Raw genomic sequence first — 19,121 nt, 5'->3', positions numbered from 1 at the left:
AATTTGAATCACAGGGCTATTTTTATCTCTATGGTTCAGTATTTTCTCAAGCAGCAACTTTAACTGCTATACTTTCCTGTCTTAAAAGGCAGAACTCTTCTAGTCTAAAAAAACTCATTTGTTGAAATGGGGGGGCCTATTGTTTGAACGCCTTAGGGGCTTTAAAAAAAAAAATGCCTTTTTTTGCGCTTTATGAAACAAAGTAGGCTATATTTTGTGGATGTACAGCTACATTTCTCATGTAAGTTTGCGTAGTTTTAACACAAACATTTATTTTTCATATTGCACCAGTACAGTTAATGAGCAACCTGTACTTGTGTGCTTGTTTGTTCTGTCTAAAATGTTTATTTTGGAATAAAGAGCTTAATATAAAAAACTTTTTTTGTCCGATTCATCGATTTTTAAAATAATTGTTAGTTGCAGCCCTAGTCAAAGCTTTTTTTTTCAAACCACTCATTCAGGCTGATCAGCTTTAAAAAAAATTATGTAATAACTTTTTCAGGAAAAAAAAGGAAAATCACAACTGCCAATAGAATAAGATTTATGTTTAGGATGGAAAAATAACAACCTTATCATATTTAATAATAATAATATTGGATTATCTTATTCTATGGGAAAACAATCCTAGTTCCCCTGGCAGATCATTTCAGATTCGTTTTTCAAATTAATAATTTCTTAAAATAATCTAGAAACTGATTATTTCATATTCATTTAGATCAACACTGAAAAGATTGTGCATCTAAACAAGTCGTACAATCTAAGATCTAACCAAGGAAATCTGTCTGTTCTTGTTTTGAGATCAATATAAGAGCAGATTATGTCAGATTATTAATCTTCTTTGAGAAGATTCTGCTAAAAATAATGCAATAATCTGAGAGTGCAGTCAGACAATTTCACCAAGTAAGACTGCTTGTTTTGAGAACATGTAGATTAAAAGAAGATTAATAATCTAAAAGGATCTGCTCTTATTTTATGTTTCTTCAAGAACAAACAGTTCCTTCCAGTTTCTTTTGGGAGAAACTTGGAAGGTCAAATTTACTGGAAAGTTTTGTTTCTTTTGGTGGATATTTTGACTTAATCAGACCCAGATCCAGTAATAACTTTGAGGTAGGGTTCAATACAGTGGCGGCCGGCCCATAGGGGGCGCTGGGGCACCGCCCTCCCTGATAAGAAGAGAGAAACGTAAAATATATTTTTAGAAATTAACTCATAAATGTCAGTTTTACTCTCTAGACTGTGTACCTATAAGCAAAACAAATTATATAAACTACATTTCCCTATCTACTGTCATTCATTTGTGGATTTCCACAGACAGACTCCTACCGTCTCTGTTCTGGGGGCGCTGATCAGACAGCCCCACATTTGCAGAGAATCTGTCAATCATGTACTATTGCTAGGTGAATTTAATGGCCAATCAGCGTCTCAGAACTTTATGGTCTTGGGGCGCTGAAAATACTGCGCTTTAACAGGCTTCTGAACCCAAGCGCAGGTGCAGACAATTAGAGGGACGATGGCGAACGTAACGAACGAGATGCAGCTTCCACCAAATTCGGTGAGATCCTTATTTATCTACATGTTTGCCAGAAGAACATCCCTGTTGTAGGATATGAAAATTTCATGTCATGGTTATTGTGACTGTGACGAATCCACCTCGTCGCTTAAAACAACCTCTAACTTTGCGCGCCACACACACATTCCTGTTATACTGTGTTTGTGAGGACCAATACACTCGCGCTGAGACCAGTAGCTCCATGAACTTAAAACACACAAGCTGTTCCTGGTTACCTGCTGGCGTATTGAGGGTGCACACTTAATATTTCAGTGGGGTTAGCCGTGTGTGTGTGTGTGTGTGTGTGTGTGTGTGTGTGTGTGTGTGTGTGTGTGTGTGTGTGTGTGTGTGTGTGTGTGTGTGGGTGTGTGGGGGGTGTGGGTGTGTACGTGTTTATGCTACGGGGACTTGTCATCTTCAGTCTGGCTGCGTCTTTGCTGGGTTCAAACCCAGTTTGGTGTAATTGAATAAGTCAATGAATCTGTGTAAAAGAATTAAGTTGTAAAAATTATTTGTTTCTGTACATCAATTGTTTGTGGAGGTAATATATGGACAAAACTGATTAATGAGAAGAAATCAGAAATAAGAGAGCCTGAGGGTAGGGGCTTAAACTATTTAATGAGGGCTGTGGGAAGAAAAGCGGCAATTTTTGTTTTCTGTTTCTTTGTTACATTGCTGGTAACTGGAGGGAGGCTGAGGCCCAGAGTATCTTGTATATGTTTAGTTTCTTTTGCACCCTGTTTTGAGTTTTTGAGCACAATAAATCACCAACACCGGTAACCCGACTGAGCCTGGATTCTTGGAGGCCAAAGAACCCCGTCACAGTGACCCAAATCATCACTGTTACTGTTATTATATAGTAAATTAAATCATTACTGTTAAATTGTATGTATTGTCCAATTGTTTATTTGAATTCTTATTCCGGATTAGTTGGAGACATACACTAGGCTATATCAGCCCCACCAAAAATATTTTTCACCAGCCGCCACTGGTTCAATATCTATAAACCAGCGGAGTTTATAAGGCTTCAAAACAATGAGCTGAACTACTGAACTGGATTTACTGCTAAACTGGATTTACTGCTATATTGCTGCTGTTCTGTCTGTATAAACTCAGTGTTTCAATACGGTTGTTACTTTGCAAGTTTTGTGACCAATAGTTATTCATTCCTCTAGATTTGCATTACATACACTTGATTAATGATATACATTTTTAATTTTAGTCCAGTTTTAGTCCGTGAGGCAGTCACCCTGTCTACTTTTAAGGCTAGACTTAAAACATTCCTTTTTGATAAAGCTTCTAGTTAGAGTGGCTCAGGTTATCCTGAGCTATCTCTATAGTTCTGCTGCTATAGGCTTAGACTGCTGGAGGACGTAGGGACCCCTTTTTCATCATTCTGCTTCATTCTATCTCTATTCTCCCACTCTGCAGAATCTGTTAGTTCAATCTCTAACGTTCTGCTCTCTCTGCTTTTTCTCATAGTAGCTTCATCTGGTCTCTTCCTGTTTGGCTGTGACTCCATCCTGGAGAGAAATATCAGCTGTACTGCTGCCATCAACACCTTTGTTTCCAGATGTTGGAGCTTGGCCTGTTTTCCAGTGTAGTCCTGTTTCTCTGACTGTGACTAACTGGATGTGCTCTCTTCATCCTCTGACATGGGAGCTGGCTCGGAGCTCGTCTGCCTGGCTGTGTGTTTCCTGGACGGGGCCGCCTGTGGAGCTGGTTGACAGTTGCCTTTTGTATCTATGCTTCTTTTTCTATGTCTGCTTCTGTCTCCTTGAACCCCAGTGGGCCTCAGCAGATGGCCGCTCACACTGAGCCTGGTTCTGCTGGAGGTTTCTTCCTGTTCAAAGGGAGTTTTTAGGGATGCACGATATTGGGATTTTGGCCGATATCCGATATGCCGATATTTTAAAACTCATGTAGCCGATAACCGATATCGATACCGATGTTAAAGCTGGACAAAAATAAGTAGTCATTGAAAATAGCAGTTTTGTTATCCATTTCTGACACTTTGAAAAATAATAAACTCAAATATTTTTTCCTATGCTGATATCAAATAGATTTTTAAAAACGCGGTATCGATCTATTTTACTTTCAAAATCTCGTGAAATTTCATCGTTCTGTTACAAACTCTCGTGATATTTTGCAAATTCTTGTGAGATTTTGTTAGTAAAATAGATCGATACCGCGTCAATATATCAACATATAAAAATATGGCAAATTTTGTGAATTTTCGGGGGATTTCGTAGCATAACGATGACATATAGCATTATTTCATTAGTAAAAGAGATTGATATGGTGTTTTTAAATGGCAATATATCAGCATATGAAGATATTGGGATATTTTAATGTATCAATATTTTTTCCCTCGTCTTTAGAAGTTTTTAAGTCTGTAAAAAAAGAAGTTTTTGAGGAAGAAGAAGTTTTTTTTTTTTTTTTTTTTTTTTTTTTAGAACTTTTTTTTAGACTTTAGAAACTCAGAAGCTGATCAAATATCGGGTTAAATATCGGTGGGGTGGCCGATGTCCGATATTCAGTTTTAAGGCCGATACCGATAGGGGGCCGATTATATCTTGCATCCCTAGTAGTTTTTCCTCTCCACTGTCGCTACAAGCATGGTTAATGTGAGGGATTGCTGAAGAGTCAATGAGTCGATGCAATCAGCTGGTTTTCCTTAGATAGAAAACTGAATCAATATGACTGGATGACTGCTGACATGTGTTGTGAAATGGCGCTATAGAAATAAACTAAATAGTAGCCTGGTGATAAATTGAGTTGACTTTTCAATGGAACTATCCCAGTTCTCCAAAATATGATCTATTACCAGGACTTGCTTCCACTTGTATGGAAGCCATAGTTTACATGTTAATGGTCTCGTTCTTTTTTTACAGTATGGAGAGCTAAGAATGTGTAGACAGCACTGCCCTAAAATCTATTCTCACAACCGAATCCTGACAAAATGCTTGAACCTTGTCTATGCGGGAAACGATGAAGGGTTTCTTCACAAAGGCAATCCTGGCGTCCGTGTTGAGAGCAAGAAACTCCTGCATCTCTTCACTGTTGGCTATTTCGGAGATGGCACACAGTTGCTGCAGAGATCAGAACAAACAGCATTTATCAGGCTGTCATTCACCAGATTTATAAAAAAGAAAAACACGTTTAAAAAGCCGCTGACCTTTAGGAAGGTTTCCAGGAGCCCCTTCCGGGCCTCGATCTTGTCACTGTCCATGTTTCCAAATGGCATGTCTGGAAAGATTTTCTTTGGACCTTTCACCCCTAAGAGACAAATTAAAGCAGCTTTATTTGGTGTAACGGTTTCCTGACCCGTTAACCATCTCAGGTCCGCTGGCGGGCCCCAGAGGCTCAACGAGGTTCATATAAAAACCTGCAGGTGGATTAATTTGTTGCCATGGCAGCACTTAATTCGCCATCTGATTGGCTGATCAGTCCCTCTTGACAACGCCTCTCCAGAGATTCTGGCTGAAATCGGACCAGTACAGAACCAGGACTAATCGCCTTCCTTGGACTTGATGGTGAAACCTTTTTTTTGTTAGCATTATGCTAAGTTCTCTGTTTAACCCTAACCCTTCCTTGGTTTCACATCTATAATGCATTTAACATTCTGGATCCTTATATGGGATGGAATTCCTCAGCTGAACCCAGACCAGTGGTGGAAAGGTGACAAGCACACTGGTCACGCTGGTTTCTGAGCCAAAAGACAGTCAACCATCATTGACGGATGTGGAGCAGCTCGTCTGAAGATGTCTTCTACTGAGCTGCTGCAGCAGCAGATGATCCTGATGGTTCATAAACTTTGGGTTTCTTTTGTTTTGGTTTGGTTTTTATATAGAATGAAGTCTGTTCCATTATTGTCGCAATACAGGTGCTGGTCATAAAATTAGAATATCATGAAAAAGTAGATTGATTTCAGTAATTCCATTTAAAAAGTGAAACTTGTATATTATATTCATACATTACATACAAACTCATATATTTCAGATGTTTATTTTGTTTAATTTTGATGATTACAAATGACAACAAATGAAAATCTCAAATTCATCATATCAGAAAATTAGAATATTGTGAAAAGGTTCAAAATTGATGGCCCCTGGTGCCACACTCTAATCAGCTAATTAACTCAAACCACCTGCAAAAGCCTTTAAATGGTCTTTCAGTCTAGTTCTATAGGCTACACAATCATGGGGAAGACTGCTGACTTGACAGTTGTCCAAAAGACGACCATCGACACCTTGCACAAGGAGGGCAAGACACAAAAGGTCATCGCTAAAGAGGCTGGCTGTTCACAGAGCTCAGTGTCCAAGCACATTAATAGAGAGGCGAAGAGAAGGAAAAGATGTGGTCGAAAAAAGTGTACAAGCAAGAGAGATAACCGCACCCTGGAGAGGATTGTGAAACAAAACCCATTCAAAAATGTGGGGGAGATTCACAAAGAGTGGACTGCAGCTGGAGTGAGTGCTTCAAGAACCACCACACACAGACGTATGAAAGACATGGGTTTCTGCTGTCGCATTCCTTGTGTCAAGCCACTCTTGAACCACAGACAGCGTCAGAAGCGTCTTGCCTGGGCTAAAGAGAAACAGGACTGGACTGCTGGTGAGTGGTCCAAAGTCATGTTCTCTGATGAAAGTAAATTTTGCATTTCCTTTGGAAATCAAGGTCCCAGAGTCTGGAGGAAAAGAAGAGAGGCACTTCATCCACGTTGCTTGAAGTCCAGTGTAAAGTTTCCACAGTCAGTGATGGTTTGGGGTGCCATGTCATCTGCTGGTGTTGGTCCATTGTGTTTTCTGAGGTCCAGGGTCAACGCAGCCACATACCAGGAAGTTTTAGAGCACTTCATGCTTCCTGCAGCTGACCAACTTTTTGGAGATGCAGATTTCATTTTCCAACAGGACTTGGCACCTGCACACAGTGCCAAAGCTACCAGTACCTGGTTGAAGGACCATGGTATCCCTGTTCTTAATTGGCCAGCAAACTCTCCTGACCTTAACCCCATAGAAAATCTATGGGGTATTGTGAAGAAGAAGATGCAATACACCAGACCCAACAATTCAGAAGAGCTAAAAGCCACTATTAGAGCAACCTGGGCTATCATAACACCTGAGCAGTGCCACAGACTGATCGACTCCATGCCACGCCGCATTGCTGCAGTAATACAGGCCAAAGGAGGCCCAACTAAATACTGAGTGCTGTACATGCTCATACTTTTCATGTTCATACTTTTCAGTTGGCCAACATTTCTATAAATCCTTTGTTTTTATTGGTCTTCAGTAATATTCTAATTTTCTGATATGATGAATTTGAGATTTTCATTTGTTGTCATTTGTAATCATCAAAATTAAACAAAATAAACATCTGAAATATATGAGTTTGTATGTAATGTATGAATATAATATACAAGTTTCACTTTTTAAATGGAATTACTGAAATCAATCTACTTTTTCATGATATTCTAATTTTATGACCAGCACCTGTAAACACTTTTATTAAAGTCGTAGAGAAGCGACTGTTCCAACGGTTGCATTTCCGAATAGTGGTCCCCGACTTTACACGAGTGAATAAAGTGAATATGATTGGTCGATTACCAAGGGGCGGGATTGTTGTGGCGGAAGGTTCGCAAGCACGTTTTATTGTGGCCGGTTTGTTGGAAGCATCGTGCTAACAGTTAGCAACTTAGTGCTAGTAGGTTCCCAATGGGAAATTCCATTGGGACCAAGTAGCACTAAATTGGTGCCTTAGAAACGACGCTGTCAAGGAACGCTATGGACAGCGGAAACATGCAAGAGGAGGAGAGTTTAGTGTCGGAGGTCGTGGATGAGTCTCCTCCGTCATCCATTTTTTATTTAGAGGAGGAAAGCGGGGAGGAAGATGTTGTGGAAGAGGACGCCAGGGCGGCAGAAGCTTGGTTTGGTGTAGAAGGCTTCCAGCCGTACATGTTTGAGCCCTTGCCTCGCAACGCTGCCAGTTCTGTTAGCTCTACGCCTGCTGAAGACACAGACGTCCATCCCCGTGAACACTGGGACGCAACTCAATGGGAAAGGAAAGGATTCTGGTTTCAACCGTTGCGTATATTAGCTGCGACATATGAATCAAGATGCTATGACTGAAAACATTTGATTGACAGATGACCGTTGATATATGATTGGCCGAATTTAGGTGTTCAGGCTGACGTAGAACTAACTGGCCTGCAGAAGATAACGGGAAAAAAACAGATTTTAAGACAGGTTTTTTTTTTATAGAAATTTTCTAACTAATATGGTCTGATAAAGAGTACATTTATTTACATGTTTAAGCGAAAATTATTTGAAATTTAAATAGACTCCCCTACAACTTTAAATGAAAATTTCAAAAATATGCAAATCAGAAATGAAACTTCTATATTAAAAAAAGATTTGAACACAGCCCAAAGCATTATAGAATTAGGCGAAAAATTCTCATCCTTAATCTGAGCAGGTAAATAAGATGATCTGCCAATGGAATGAGGATTTTTACTCTTATAATAAGATAATTAGATAATATGCACTTGAAATAATACTTTTAAATGTAAACTGTCAAATTATCTTTTTCCATTGGCAAAGTGTCTCACTTACCTCCTCAATTCAAGAAGAAAAAAACACTCACATACACACACACTAGGGGTGTAAATAATAATCGTTTTGTATCGATGCGTCGATCCAACAGCCGACGATCTGATGCATCGATTCGTCCGCAAGAGAATTGATTCATGTTTTGTTTTTTCCTCCGGTCTATTTTTATCCATTTGCTCCTGGGCGTAATTCTCCCTCCCGTGCTGCGGTGGCGCTAAACCTATTTTGCCCTCCTACCTCGCTTCCTGGTTATACTCTTACAGCAGTGTGTTACAGTGAGCTTGATGCAGACATTTTTAAATTATGCTCAATATTGCAGCGTGGTCTGTGCTACACGCTGTGGGTCTAGATACGGCCGAGGCGGCGAGGAAGTGGGGGCGAGTTTAGTCCGACGACGGAGGGACATGAGGGCCAAAAAGAGCGGAGATCCAGGTGGAAAAAGGGTCCCAGCGTTCTCGCGCACCTCGCTCTTCTAGCGGGTCAAACTTCACGAGTTGTTTTCCGCAATTTCGGTCATGAAAACAAAACAAGCCGGCCTCCTGTCTGCGGTCAGCTACAATCTGGGAGAGGAGCAGCGGAGCGTCTGTGGAGGGGGCGGGACGTCTGGAGCCCAGGTATTGCATTGGACTTATTGCACTGATTTTCTGCAGTATTTTGTGCAGTATTCTTTGATGCAACTTTTCTACTTCTGTTATTTGCTGTTGTTTCAAAAAAAAAAAAGCATAACGATATTACAGCTTTCATTGATTTATTTCAAACTTGAAACTTTGTTTAGCCTGTAAGGTGTAAAAAAAAAATTTTTTTAAATTAACCGATTAATCAAATCGAATCGTGGTGTATTCTTGAGTATAGAAAATAATCGAATCGTTGGGTCAGGAAATCGATACTGAATCGAATCGCCATGATTGATGTGATTTACACCCCTAACACACACACACACACCTATACTCGGTCTGCCATATGCAGCGAGGACCATGTGTTGACTCCTATTGAATTTAATTTAATTTCAGTCATTTTCAACCCTTTCTATGCCCTAACCCTAAAACTAACCCAAACCCAATTGATACCTTAGTCCTAAACCTAAACATTAGTAAAAAAACTTGTGAGGACCAGCAGAATATCCTCACTTTGCAACAACTGGTCCTCAAAATGATGATGAAATTAGAAATATGGTCCTCACTCTGAGGGCTAGACAGGTACAATCTAGAAATAAGTAAAACAGTTCATAAAGTTAGTGTATTTACCCTCAATTTAAGGAGGTAAATAATGGAATGATTAATTTAATCTTAAAATAACATAATTAGATAATCTGCACCTGAAATAAGACAATGAAGTTGATTTTTCTATGCAAATTGTCTTGTTCCATTGGCAAAGTGTCTCACTTACCTCCTCAATTCGAGAAAAACTACCTTTATTTTTTCAAAAAATCACTTATTAAGACCCCAATTTTTGCAGTGCAGTTGGAAATTAAAAGACGGCCATCTTTACCTTTAATGAGTTTCCGCAGTTCTGCTTTTTCCTCCAGCCGGGTCTGGAGGTTGAGGAACTCGCTGTATCTCCTGTTGACCATGTGATACGCCACCGGCTGGAGCGGAGCTGGATGCTCTGAGCTCGGCAGTAGAGACTCTACCAGCTCTGAAGCTGGCTGGATGCTCTCAGGGTTCTCACAGCCCACTGACGTCTCATACTGCAAACCAGAACAGCTTCATTTAGTTCGTCTAACATGGTGGAGGCCTCTAGATAAAGGTTAGTACGTTCACCAAGCATCAAGTTTAGGGCTACAACTAACGATTATTTTAAAAATCGATGAATCGGCCGATTATTTTTTCGATTAATCGATGAATCGGACAAAAAAATGTTTTTATATTAACCTCTTTATTCCAAAATAAACATTTTAGACAGAACAAACAAGCACACAAGTACAGGTTGCTCATTAACTGTCCTGGTGCAATATGAAAAATAAATGTTTGTGTTAAAACTACGCAAACTTACATGAGAAATGTAGCTGTACATCCACAAAATATAGGCTACTTTGTTCATAAAGCGCAAAAAAGACACTTTTGTTTTTAAAAGCCCCTAAGGGGTTCAAACAATAGGCCCCCCCATTTCAACAGATGAGTTTTTTTAGACTAGAAGAGTTCTGCCTTTTAAGACAGGAAAGTATAGCAGTTAAAGTTGCTACTTGAGAAAATACTGAACCATAGAGATAAAAATAGCCCTGTGATTCAAATTATAAATTGTATTTGGAATAAAAATGAGAGAACTAGGGGTGGTAAAAAACACATCCTCCAAAGACAGATATTTACATGGGAATGTGGCAGATAATTAATTGACATATTACTGATCCTGCTGGATTTTATTCTGCTTTACTTCCATAAATTGCAGGATCTTCTTTACTTTATCTTTGCCAGAAGATTTAAACTTTAAAAGCCTTGCCCTCATAATTTGCAAGTTAATTTATTTATAAAGAAAATACCGTAAATTCTCTAATATTGGCCTGTATTCCATTAGTGGCCGGGTCTCTAATAATGGCCGGTCTCGCTGTCAGAGGAGGTAAATAATGGCCGGTCTCTAATACAGGCCGGGGCTATAAACGTTTTTTCTGGGCATACCTCAACATTATACTTGTGGTAGTAACATACAAGTACCACAGCCCTGCGCAGCTGGACGACAGGCCCTGACTGCTGCCCGTCTGCGCGAGGAAGAGAACAGACACGCAGCAGAACAGGAGGAGCGCGAGTGATGAGGAGATTAAAGGGAGAGATGAAGAGGAGGAGAAAAACTGAGGAGGAGAATTAAACAGAATTGGAGGATTTTTATTTTTTTTTTTACTTCAAACCAAGCGAGACATGTTAACTGTACTTTTTCAATAAATGAACCTAGTGTTTTATAGGTTCAAATAGACACAAAATCTCATTTTTATTCATTCCACTGGTAGTCTGTTTTGCTCAAATAGCAATAGAGGCCTGTCTCTAATTCTGGCCTCTATCCAATAAAGGCCTGGACCGCGATGCACTTGAGTGAAATAAAGGCCCGGGCCTATATTAGAGAATTTACGGTATAAACGCTGCTTAAGCTAATTCAAATGAAATGAAAAGTAAAATAAGTAGCCAACCTTATCACTGTCTGTAACCTACTAACACGGTAAGGAAAGCATCAGATGAGCTACCTGAGAAACTAACGTTACGTTTCCCCACTTTAGAACCAAACAAACATGGCCGCTCATCCTGCTGATCAGCTCTCATCACTGCCATCGAAGGCTCCAACGTGTTTCCTTTTCAGGTGCTGCATCATAACAGTGGTGCTTCCGTGCCATGTTCATTTGTTTTGACAAAAGTTGCATGTTACGACTTTTTTCGCTTTACAAAGCGCAGGCTGTCTGCGAATTGAGACGCAGCTTGCGTTTGCGTTATCGGTCATTAGAAGAGTTGACGTTTCTGCCTTTTGAAAACAGCCTTTGCTCAGCTGCGGCGCTGGCTCGCTCTGCCGTATTTTTTTTTCTTCCCCCGTTTCAATCGAGTGGCAGTGATGACGGCGGCGGATGACGCATTAATCGCGCGACACAACTAATCGATGATGAAATTCGTTGCCAACGCTTTTAAAAGTCGTTTTTTGGCGATTTTATCGATTCGTTGTTGCAGCCCTAATCAAGTTTCATCAAAAGTTTACTGCAAAACCGACATCGGCCTGTTTTCCAGTGTAGTCCTGTTTCTCTGACTGTGACTAACTGGATGTGCTCTCTTCATCCTCTGACATGGGAGCTGGCTCGGAGCTCGTCTGCCTGGCTGTGTGTTTCCTGGACGGGGCCGCCTGTGGAGCTGGTTGACAGTTGCCTTTTGTATCTATGCTTCTATTTCTATGTCTGCTTCTGTCTCCTTGAACCCCAGTGGGCCTCAGCAGATGGCCGCTCACACTGAGCCTGGTTCTGCTGGAGGATTCTTCCTGTTCAAAGGGAGTTTTTCCTCCTCACTGTCGCTACAAGCATGCTTAGTGTGAGGGATTGCTGAAGAGTCAATGAGTCGATGCAATCAGCTGGTTTTCCTTAGATAGAAAACTTTGAATCAATGTAACTGGATGATCTGGTGAACTGTGCCTTGAGATGACATGATGTGAATTGGTTCTATAGAAATAAACTGAATTGAACTGAATTCAGAGCCTGAGCTACGTTACTCACTTTGATGGTGTAAAGCGTGTAGGGGTGTGAGCCGGTGCCACGGTGCTCCTTGGCTGTGATGGTCCCCGTGATGCGGAGGTTCTGGATGATGACCGGCCCCTCTGGGCTGCTGAGGGGCTCAAAACTGAAGGTAGACATGGGAGAAGAGCCCTGCAGCGGGTTAGCCACCATCAGCTCACAGGCGTTCACCGCTCCGCTCTGCTCCACGCCAAGAACAAGCTCTCTGCTTTCGCTTACTGCAGGGGAACCATTTTCTCCCCTCAGATCGGGAAGGCTGTTGGTGCTGCAGGTCCGCTCTGTGTGACCGACTGATGACAGGCTCCTGTCGTTAGGATTGTCCACTACTGCTGAATTCACCAAGACCTTAGGATGAGATGCGTCCACCGGACTCAAGGAAACGTCCTCCAAGTCTATGCCGTTGTTGTTCTCTGTAGCGGTGGTGCAGTCTCTGGCTCTGTCATAAAGACCATCCTCTAGACCTATCAGGAGCAAGGAATCGGTGGAGCTGGGTTTATAGTCTGCCAAAGGAGAGTCCGGGTCAGAATCAGTTTCTTGGTAAAATGGGTTGGACTTTCTTCCTCTCATGTAACACCTTAAAAAGGGGCGAGAAGCATCGTCTTCCTCAGAGAAAGTCTGGGAAAACCTGACTTCGTCAGAGTCGCTCACATCGTAGGCAGTGAACTCGGACGCGGCGGTTTCTCTGTCTTCGCTCAGCCCTGCCTCTGCTCTTTGTGAGGGTGCCTCACTGACCGCCGGAGGCAACGACACAGCCTGCTGAGGTGCATCGGTCTCTGAATCAGCAGCAGGCAGCGGGAGGGCGCAGATCTCTGGTTGAGGAGCGACTCTCTCCGGCTGGGCGTTGGATCTACCGAGGATTTCTATAACAAGGAGGTTTAACCAGTCAGGGTCGGACAGTTTAGCTACTAGAGGGAGGAGGACGTTACAGGTGATGAGCTCTCCAACCACAAAGCGTCCTGTCTGGGTTTCTAAATGAGGCGAAGGAACCAAAACGTGCAGCAAACAATCCACCACGGCGCGGACATAGTTCACCTCCGCTGCCTCGTCGCCCATGGCAACATGAGGCGTAACGATAGAGGAGTAAGCTTTCCATAACTGCTTCCTCTCACTGCGCTGCTGCTGGTCCTTCACCAGCTCCTTGGCTCTGAGGTAATCCTGCAGGTGTGCGCCCACCAGGTTCAGGACCTTCTGGGTCAGATCCTAAAGGAAAATAGAAAAGCTTTATGTCCGACTGATGATGCTCAAATCTGAACAAACCTCCTCTAATCTTCCTCAAGCTTCTTACCTTTCGGTCAACGCCTCTGGCCCGGAGTTTCAGCTCCATGGCCATAGAGATCATGGCTTCCTGAACCTCCGTCTCAAAAGCACTCTCCGTGGACACCGTGGAATACCATGAAGAGACAAAGTCTCTAATGATCTTTCTCACGGTGTGATGGATCTCCTGGTCCAACTGTTCCTCATCCTCTGCAGACAACTGAACCTGGATTGAAGTAGACAACAAATTATTTGAACTCAGAAATCCATTTTTCACAGACCTTCATTTTTATTTTCCATTTTATAATTTTGCAAGAAAAACAACATTGTTTAGGAAGGGAATTATTGTTTAACAGTGAAATAGCGAAAAATTACGCATATTGTTCAAAAAACTTGCAACACACATCAATCTGTAAAAGAGATTAGCTGTCAGTTTCTCTGAGAGGATCCTTTGGAGAATCAATTAACAGATTTAGCAATCTTAGAGGATGTTTCTAATGCATCGGCACCTCCAAAAGCTTCTTAGCAATATATCATGGGTCAGGTCCAAAGATATTGCCAAACTCCATCAAGTGTGTTTCTTAATCATACATGAAGATTTTATGAAAAGTTCCTTTTTTAGTCCGTGAGGCAGACACCCTGTCTACTTTTAAGGCTAGGCTTAAAACTTTCCTTTTTGATAAAGCTTCTAGTTAGAGTGGCTCAGGTTATCCTGAGCTATCTCTATAGTTATGCTGCTATAAGCTTAGACTTTTGGAGGACATAGGGACCCCTTTTTCATCATTCTGCTTCATTCTATCTCTATTCTCCCACTCTGCAGAATCTGTTAGTTCAATCTCTAACGTTCTGCTCTCTCTGCTTTTTCTCATAGTAGCTTCATCTGGTCTGTTCCTGTTTGGCTGTGACTCCATCCTGGAGAGAAATATCAGCTGTGCTGCTGCCATCAACACCTTTGTTTCTAGATGTTGGAGCTTGGCCTGTTTTCCAGTGTAGTCCTGTTTCTCTGACTGTGACTAACTGGATGTTCATCCTCTGACATGGGAGCTGGCTCGGAGCTCGTCTGCCTGGCTGTGTGTTTCCTGGACGGGGCCGCCTGTGGAGCTGGTTGACAGTTGCCTTTTGTATCTATGCTTCTTTTTCTATGTCTGCTTCTGTCTCCTTGAACCCCAGTGGGCCTCGGCAGATGGCCGCTCACACTGAGCCTGGTTCTGCTGGAGGTTTCTTCCTGTTAAAAGGGAGTTTTTCCTCTCCACTGTCGCTACAAGCATGCTTAGTGTGAGGGATTGCTGAAGAGTCAATGAGTCGATGCAATCAGCTGGTTTTCTTAGATAGAAAACTTTGAACCAATAATGTGGTTGAATTGTTTCTGTAAAGTGACCAGAGATGACATGATGTGAATTGGCGCTATAGAAATAAACTGAATAGAATTTTATATGATTCACACCACAGACCTTATTGATCGTTTTTAATAATTCTACTGTTTGCCCAAAATTGACTCTGTTTGCTAATTAGGAGTGTAATAAAGGTCGCTGGTGGATTTTACTTAGAGCTATTGGAGTTAGAACGGCTCAATATAAATGCATGCCTCACTTTTAAGATTGTTATCTACATGATGATATGCATTTTTCTTCTGTCTCAAAAAAAAAAACACAGAATCTCATGAATCATACCAAAATGTTGTGTTTTGTATTATTTTTATAAGCTTCTGTATTTACTGCTACACAAGTGGGCAAAACTCATAAAGGCGCCTAACAAAAGGAAATATAAAATGAAAACATGGATTAAGGAAGAAAGCCATCAGCGGAGCGATTACCTGTTCCAGTTTGATGAACCTCTCCAGGTGAACCACGTTGTTGGACTCCAAGATGGCCTGTGATCCGAACCAGCCTCCGAGCACCAGCAGAAGGCTGGTGAACACACACAGGAGCCAGATATTGACCAGCAGGTGGAAAAGCACGAGCCAAGCCAGCACCACACCAAAGCCCATCAGGCCCCTCTGTCCCATCACCTCTGCCATGGCCCTGGGCGCCCCCCAGGAGAGGAGCAGGGGTCATATATGACAGTGATACAACAGGCCTGGAATCAGACAATCAGCTCATGTTAAAGATCAGAGAGTGGCGCTCGCTGCTCTATGTCTTCCTTTAAGGGGCAGGACGGCTAAAGTTGCATAATCTTGAAAAACTTTTTTTAGAAATATTTTTTGAAAATATTTTGTGAAAAATAAGTTCCTTTTTTTCCAGGGACATGATCCATGTTCCTATTCTGGTGAAGCTTCTCAGTCATCCAGGCCATAGTCATTCCAAAAAAGAAAAAAAAAAATCAATCCACTGGACTTTGTTTCCAAGTTTAAAGACGTTTCTCTTCCATCCAGGAAGCTTTTTCAATTTAAACGTCAGAAATAGCGTTGAGTTCCAGGTTTTATCCAGCAGCCCAACAAAGCCTGGTTTTAGTTTAGAAAACATACAAATTGCTGAAGAAGGGACCAGGGGTCCAAAGCAAATCGCCTCTTCAGCCAGGCCAACAATCCCCCCCTTACATAGACAGGTATGGGGCATTGCAGGCTAACAAAGAAGCCAAACGATCCCCATTTCAAAGGGGGGGACCCGTTCATCCGTTTCTATTTGCATGTTTTCTAAACTAAAACCAGGCTTTGTTGGGCTGCTATATAGCGCTTTATTTAGCCACTTTTCAGACCCCTCTAGCACTTTGATTTCAAAAAAGCGCCTAGCGCCAAATCTAGCGGCTTTTTTCTTTGGAAACAACATCTAAAAGCAGCGAACTCTGCTCTCCAGAGCGAGTAGATTGGTAACCCCGCCTCCTGCTCTCCTCTATCTTGTCTGCTGTCATGATTCATGCAGCTATTATTTCGTCCAAATGAAAAATGGAGAACAGATAAGCAGATCATGGCTTGTCTACAGTGAAAAGAAGGACTGGGTTATTTACTTTGGCCTTTTTGGAAACACAGGAAGGAGCAATCAGCTAAGTGAGCTTAGTGCTTGGAAAAAATCTTTCATTCATTTAGAGACAGCATGAAAAGTCAGCTGAGTACAAAACATAGAGAGGAAAACAAGAAGAAAAGGGACAAGAAGAGAGGGACACAACCTAGAACAGATAATGGATGTCTATTCTATTAACATTTCTCTATCTGGAGAATGGGGCTGTTTTATGTGTTGACTGCTCAGTTCAGAGGGCCCCTGTCTGTCTTTGCCTAGGGGCCCAAATATCCTAAATCCGCCCCTGTCACACCACATCAAGCAAAGAAAATCTTTTGCATCTCACTGTGACTGAGGATGGGAAGCAGCAGACTGGGGGCATTTAGAAACATTCTGAAAGTGAGGGATGTTTTCTAATTCCGGGATTAAGAGATGGATGCAGAGATTATTTAGCTCAAATTAACTCAGTCAATTTAACAACTTTCACTGTTTGCATTCTAGTGTTTTCTGGCAGAGCCCCCTGGTGTCAGACATACACAGATTCTATTCTGCTCTATTTTATTCTATTGTCCTCCATGATGATTCCTGAGCAGGGAATGAACCATTTGTTTAGTAATATAATAGGCAGGTAGGAACCCGATGCTATCTTTGCTTTAACTTCCTATTTAACCCTTTTTTATGCCTCCATATGGAAACACTCAGCAGCAGCTGCTGGTTTTTCTTTGATGTTCTTTGATCTTGAACCGCTACATCCGACGGTTTTTCTAATAAACGCCATTAAAGCCTCCAGGCTCTGATAGTAGAGAAAAATTGTCACAGAGAGCCACGGTGGGTGTCAGCGGTGTGGAAAAAAACACGACATGACAGCTGGTTAGTCACAGCGAGCAGGAACCAACCAAACAACAAAGCTTAGCATCATGCTAAAGCTACAGCTAACATCATCAGATAACACCATTAGCTAGCATTAGACTCCATTAGCAGAACAAAATAATGGATAAAGGAGAGAAAAGCAACCTGTGCGATCTGTCATGGCTCTGAGAAACCGCTTGATGACGTATTCCTCCGTGTTTACTTCCTGTTTGAAGATGTCAGCGGCTAAAAGGCTCATGGGAAATGTGGTTTGATAACCATACAGCCGTATGCAGCCCACTGATCTCTATTTATTCACTGGATTGCTGATAGCCCTAAAAAAGTGAAGCCACCCGCCGCCATATTGGTACTCCCTAGTCCCACTGAGAAGTGTAGTAAAAGCATACTTGTGTAGCATTTGCTATCATCTCCATTTATTCACTGGATTGCTGAATGCCTGTTGGTAGTACGGGGTTGAGGGGAAGCCACCGGCCGCCATATTGGTACTCCCTAGTTAGACCGGTTTCAATGTAAACACAATCTGTGCCCTACAGCATTGAACAACGATGATGTTCTCATTGCAAAATATAGATAAATTCATCACTTTGACACAGATTGGCTGTTTCATAGCATCAGTAAATTACTTTAACTACATCACATGGCATAGTTATTATGAAGTCAGTGAAGTCTATAAATCATGTAATATAAAATATTATACTAATCCATCACAATAAAATTAATGTCTTAATGGAGCAAAGTAATACAGATGAGCCAAAAGTGCTAAATTGATGATGCACATGTAATATAGATGGATTTATGACATTGATATGGACATTTAAAGATTTAACATGAAGGCTGAATTACAAGCACGTCTCTTAATCGTAAAGTATTTTCTGATTTGCAAATTGTGCATGAATTATTCCATATATCTTTACACTGTATCTGTGCATTAGCCTTCAAATCTGACAGATATACAACAGAGCTAAATTAATCAACCAATTTAATAACCCCACACTAGCCAAATCACATCAATTGGTAAAATAACAGGCAACATGAAGTTCATATTTTGTTTATATTTAGTTACAACAAGAATCTGATCATTAGAAAAAACTATACATACCAGTACATATGCACACACTGACACTGACTGGGAAATTACCTGTGGAACGTCTTCCCACAGCTGGCAAAATGCTGGTTTTTGCAGCCAAATGCTACACAGGGAGGCATTTGTACTCCATGGAGTACCAATATGGCGGATGGTGGCTTCACTTTTTTTCGGCCAATCAGCAATCCAGTGAATAAATAGAGATCAGTGGTTTTCGCATTTGGATGCAAAAACAAGCAGTTTTTCAGCCAAGAAAATCCATCTATACGCTGATGGATCCTATAGTAAAGTCTGTAGACTAACATTAGTCTGGCTATCTGGGACTGACTGGAAGAGTTAGCCATTGACATTGAGTCTATGTTCAGAGATTAGAAAGGACAGGAAATAGAAAGTAATTCACTGTAAAATGTCAATGTAGTAATTCTTTATTAGAGTGGATGATGCTGTCGTTTTTGTAGAATTTGTTGTATTTCCCAGTTGAAAAAGTAATGAGCTGAAATATACTGCATGTTATATTGACCGAAAAAAAGCAACTGAAACATTATTAAAGGCTAATGCACAGACGCAGCATAAAAAAAGTATATGGAATCATGCATGAATAATTTGCAAATAGGGAAACACATTGTACTGT

The 19,121-nt window shown here is 41.3% G+C and overlaps 1 protein-coding gene across 1 annotated transcript in view; it reads right to left on the bottom strand.

Moving 5' to 3' along the window:
• LOC119791852 (sorting nexin-19-like) overlaps positions 1 to 15,684 on the bottom strand; it is a 61,563-nt gene extending 45,879 nt beyond the window's left edge. The window contains exons 1-6 of the mRNA XM_038298191.1: positions 15,417 to 15,684; positions 13,635 to 13,829; positions 12,332 to 13,549; positions 9,646 to 9,844; positions 4,728 to 4,828; positions 4,522 to 4,641 (exon numbers count right to left, since the gene is read on the bottom strand). Coding sequence (XP_038154119.1) covers positions 4,522 to 4,641; positions 4,728 to 4,828; positions 9,646 to 9,844; positions 12,332 to 13,549; positions 13,635 to 13,829; positions 15,417 to 15,620 — 2,037 coding nt within the window. The 5' untranslated portion in view covers positions 15,621 to 15,684. The remainder of the gene's footprint in view (positions 1 to 4,521; positions 4,642 to 4,727; positions 4,829 to 9,645; positions 9,845 to 12,331; positions 13,550 to 13,634; positions 13,830 to 15,416) is intronic.
• Positions 15,685 to 19,121: the final 3,437 nt, after the last annotated feature.

Source organism: Cyprinodon tularosa, unplaced genomic scaffold (assembly GCF_016077235.1).
Source record: "Cyprinodon tularosa strain WSP-4 unplaced genomic scaffold, ASM1607723v1 ctg401, whole genome shotgun sequence".
In the NCBI taxonomy this organism is placed as follows: domain Eukaryota; kingdom Metazoa; phylum Chordata; class Actinopteri; order Cyprinodontiformes; family Cyprinodontidae; genus Cyprinodon; species Cyprinodon tularosa.
Note: the sequence above shows the minus strand (reverse complement) of the source record. Positions and strands in the feature narration are given on the sequence as shown.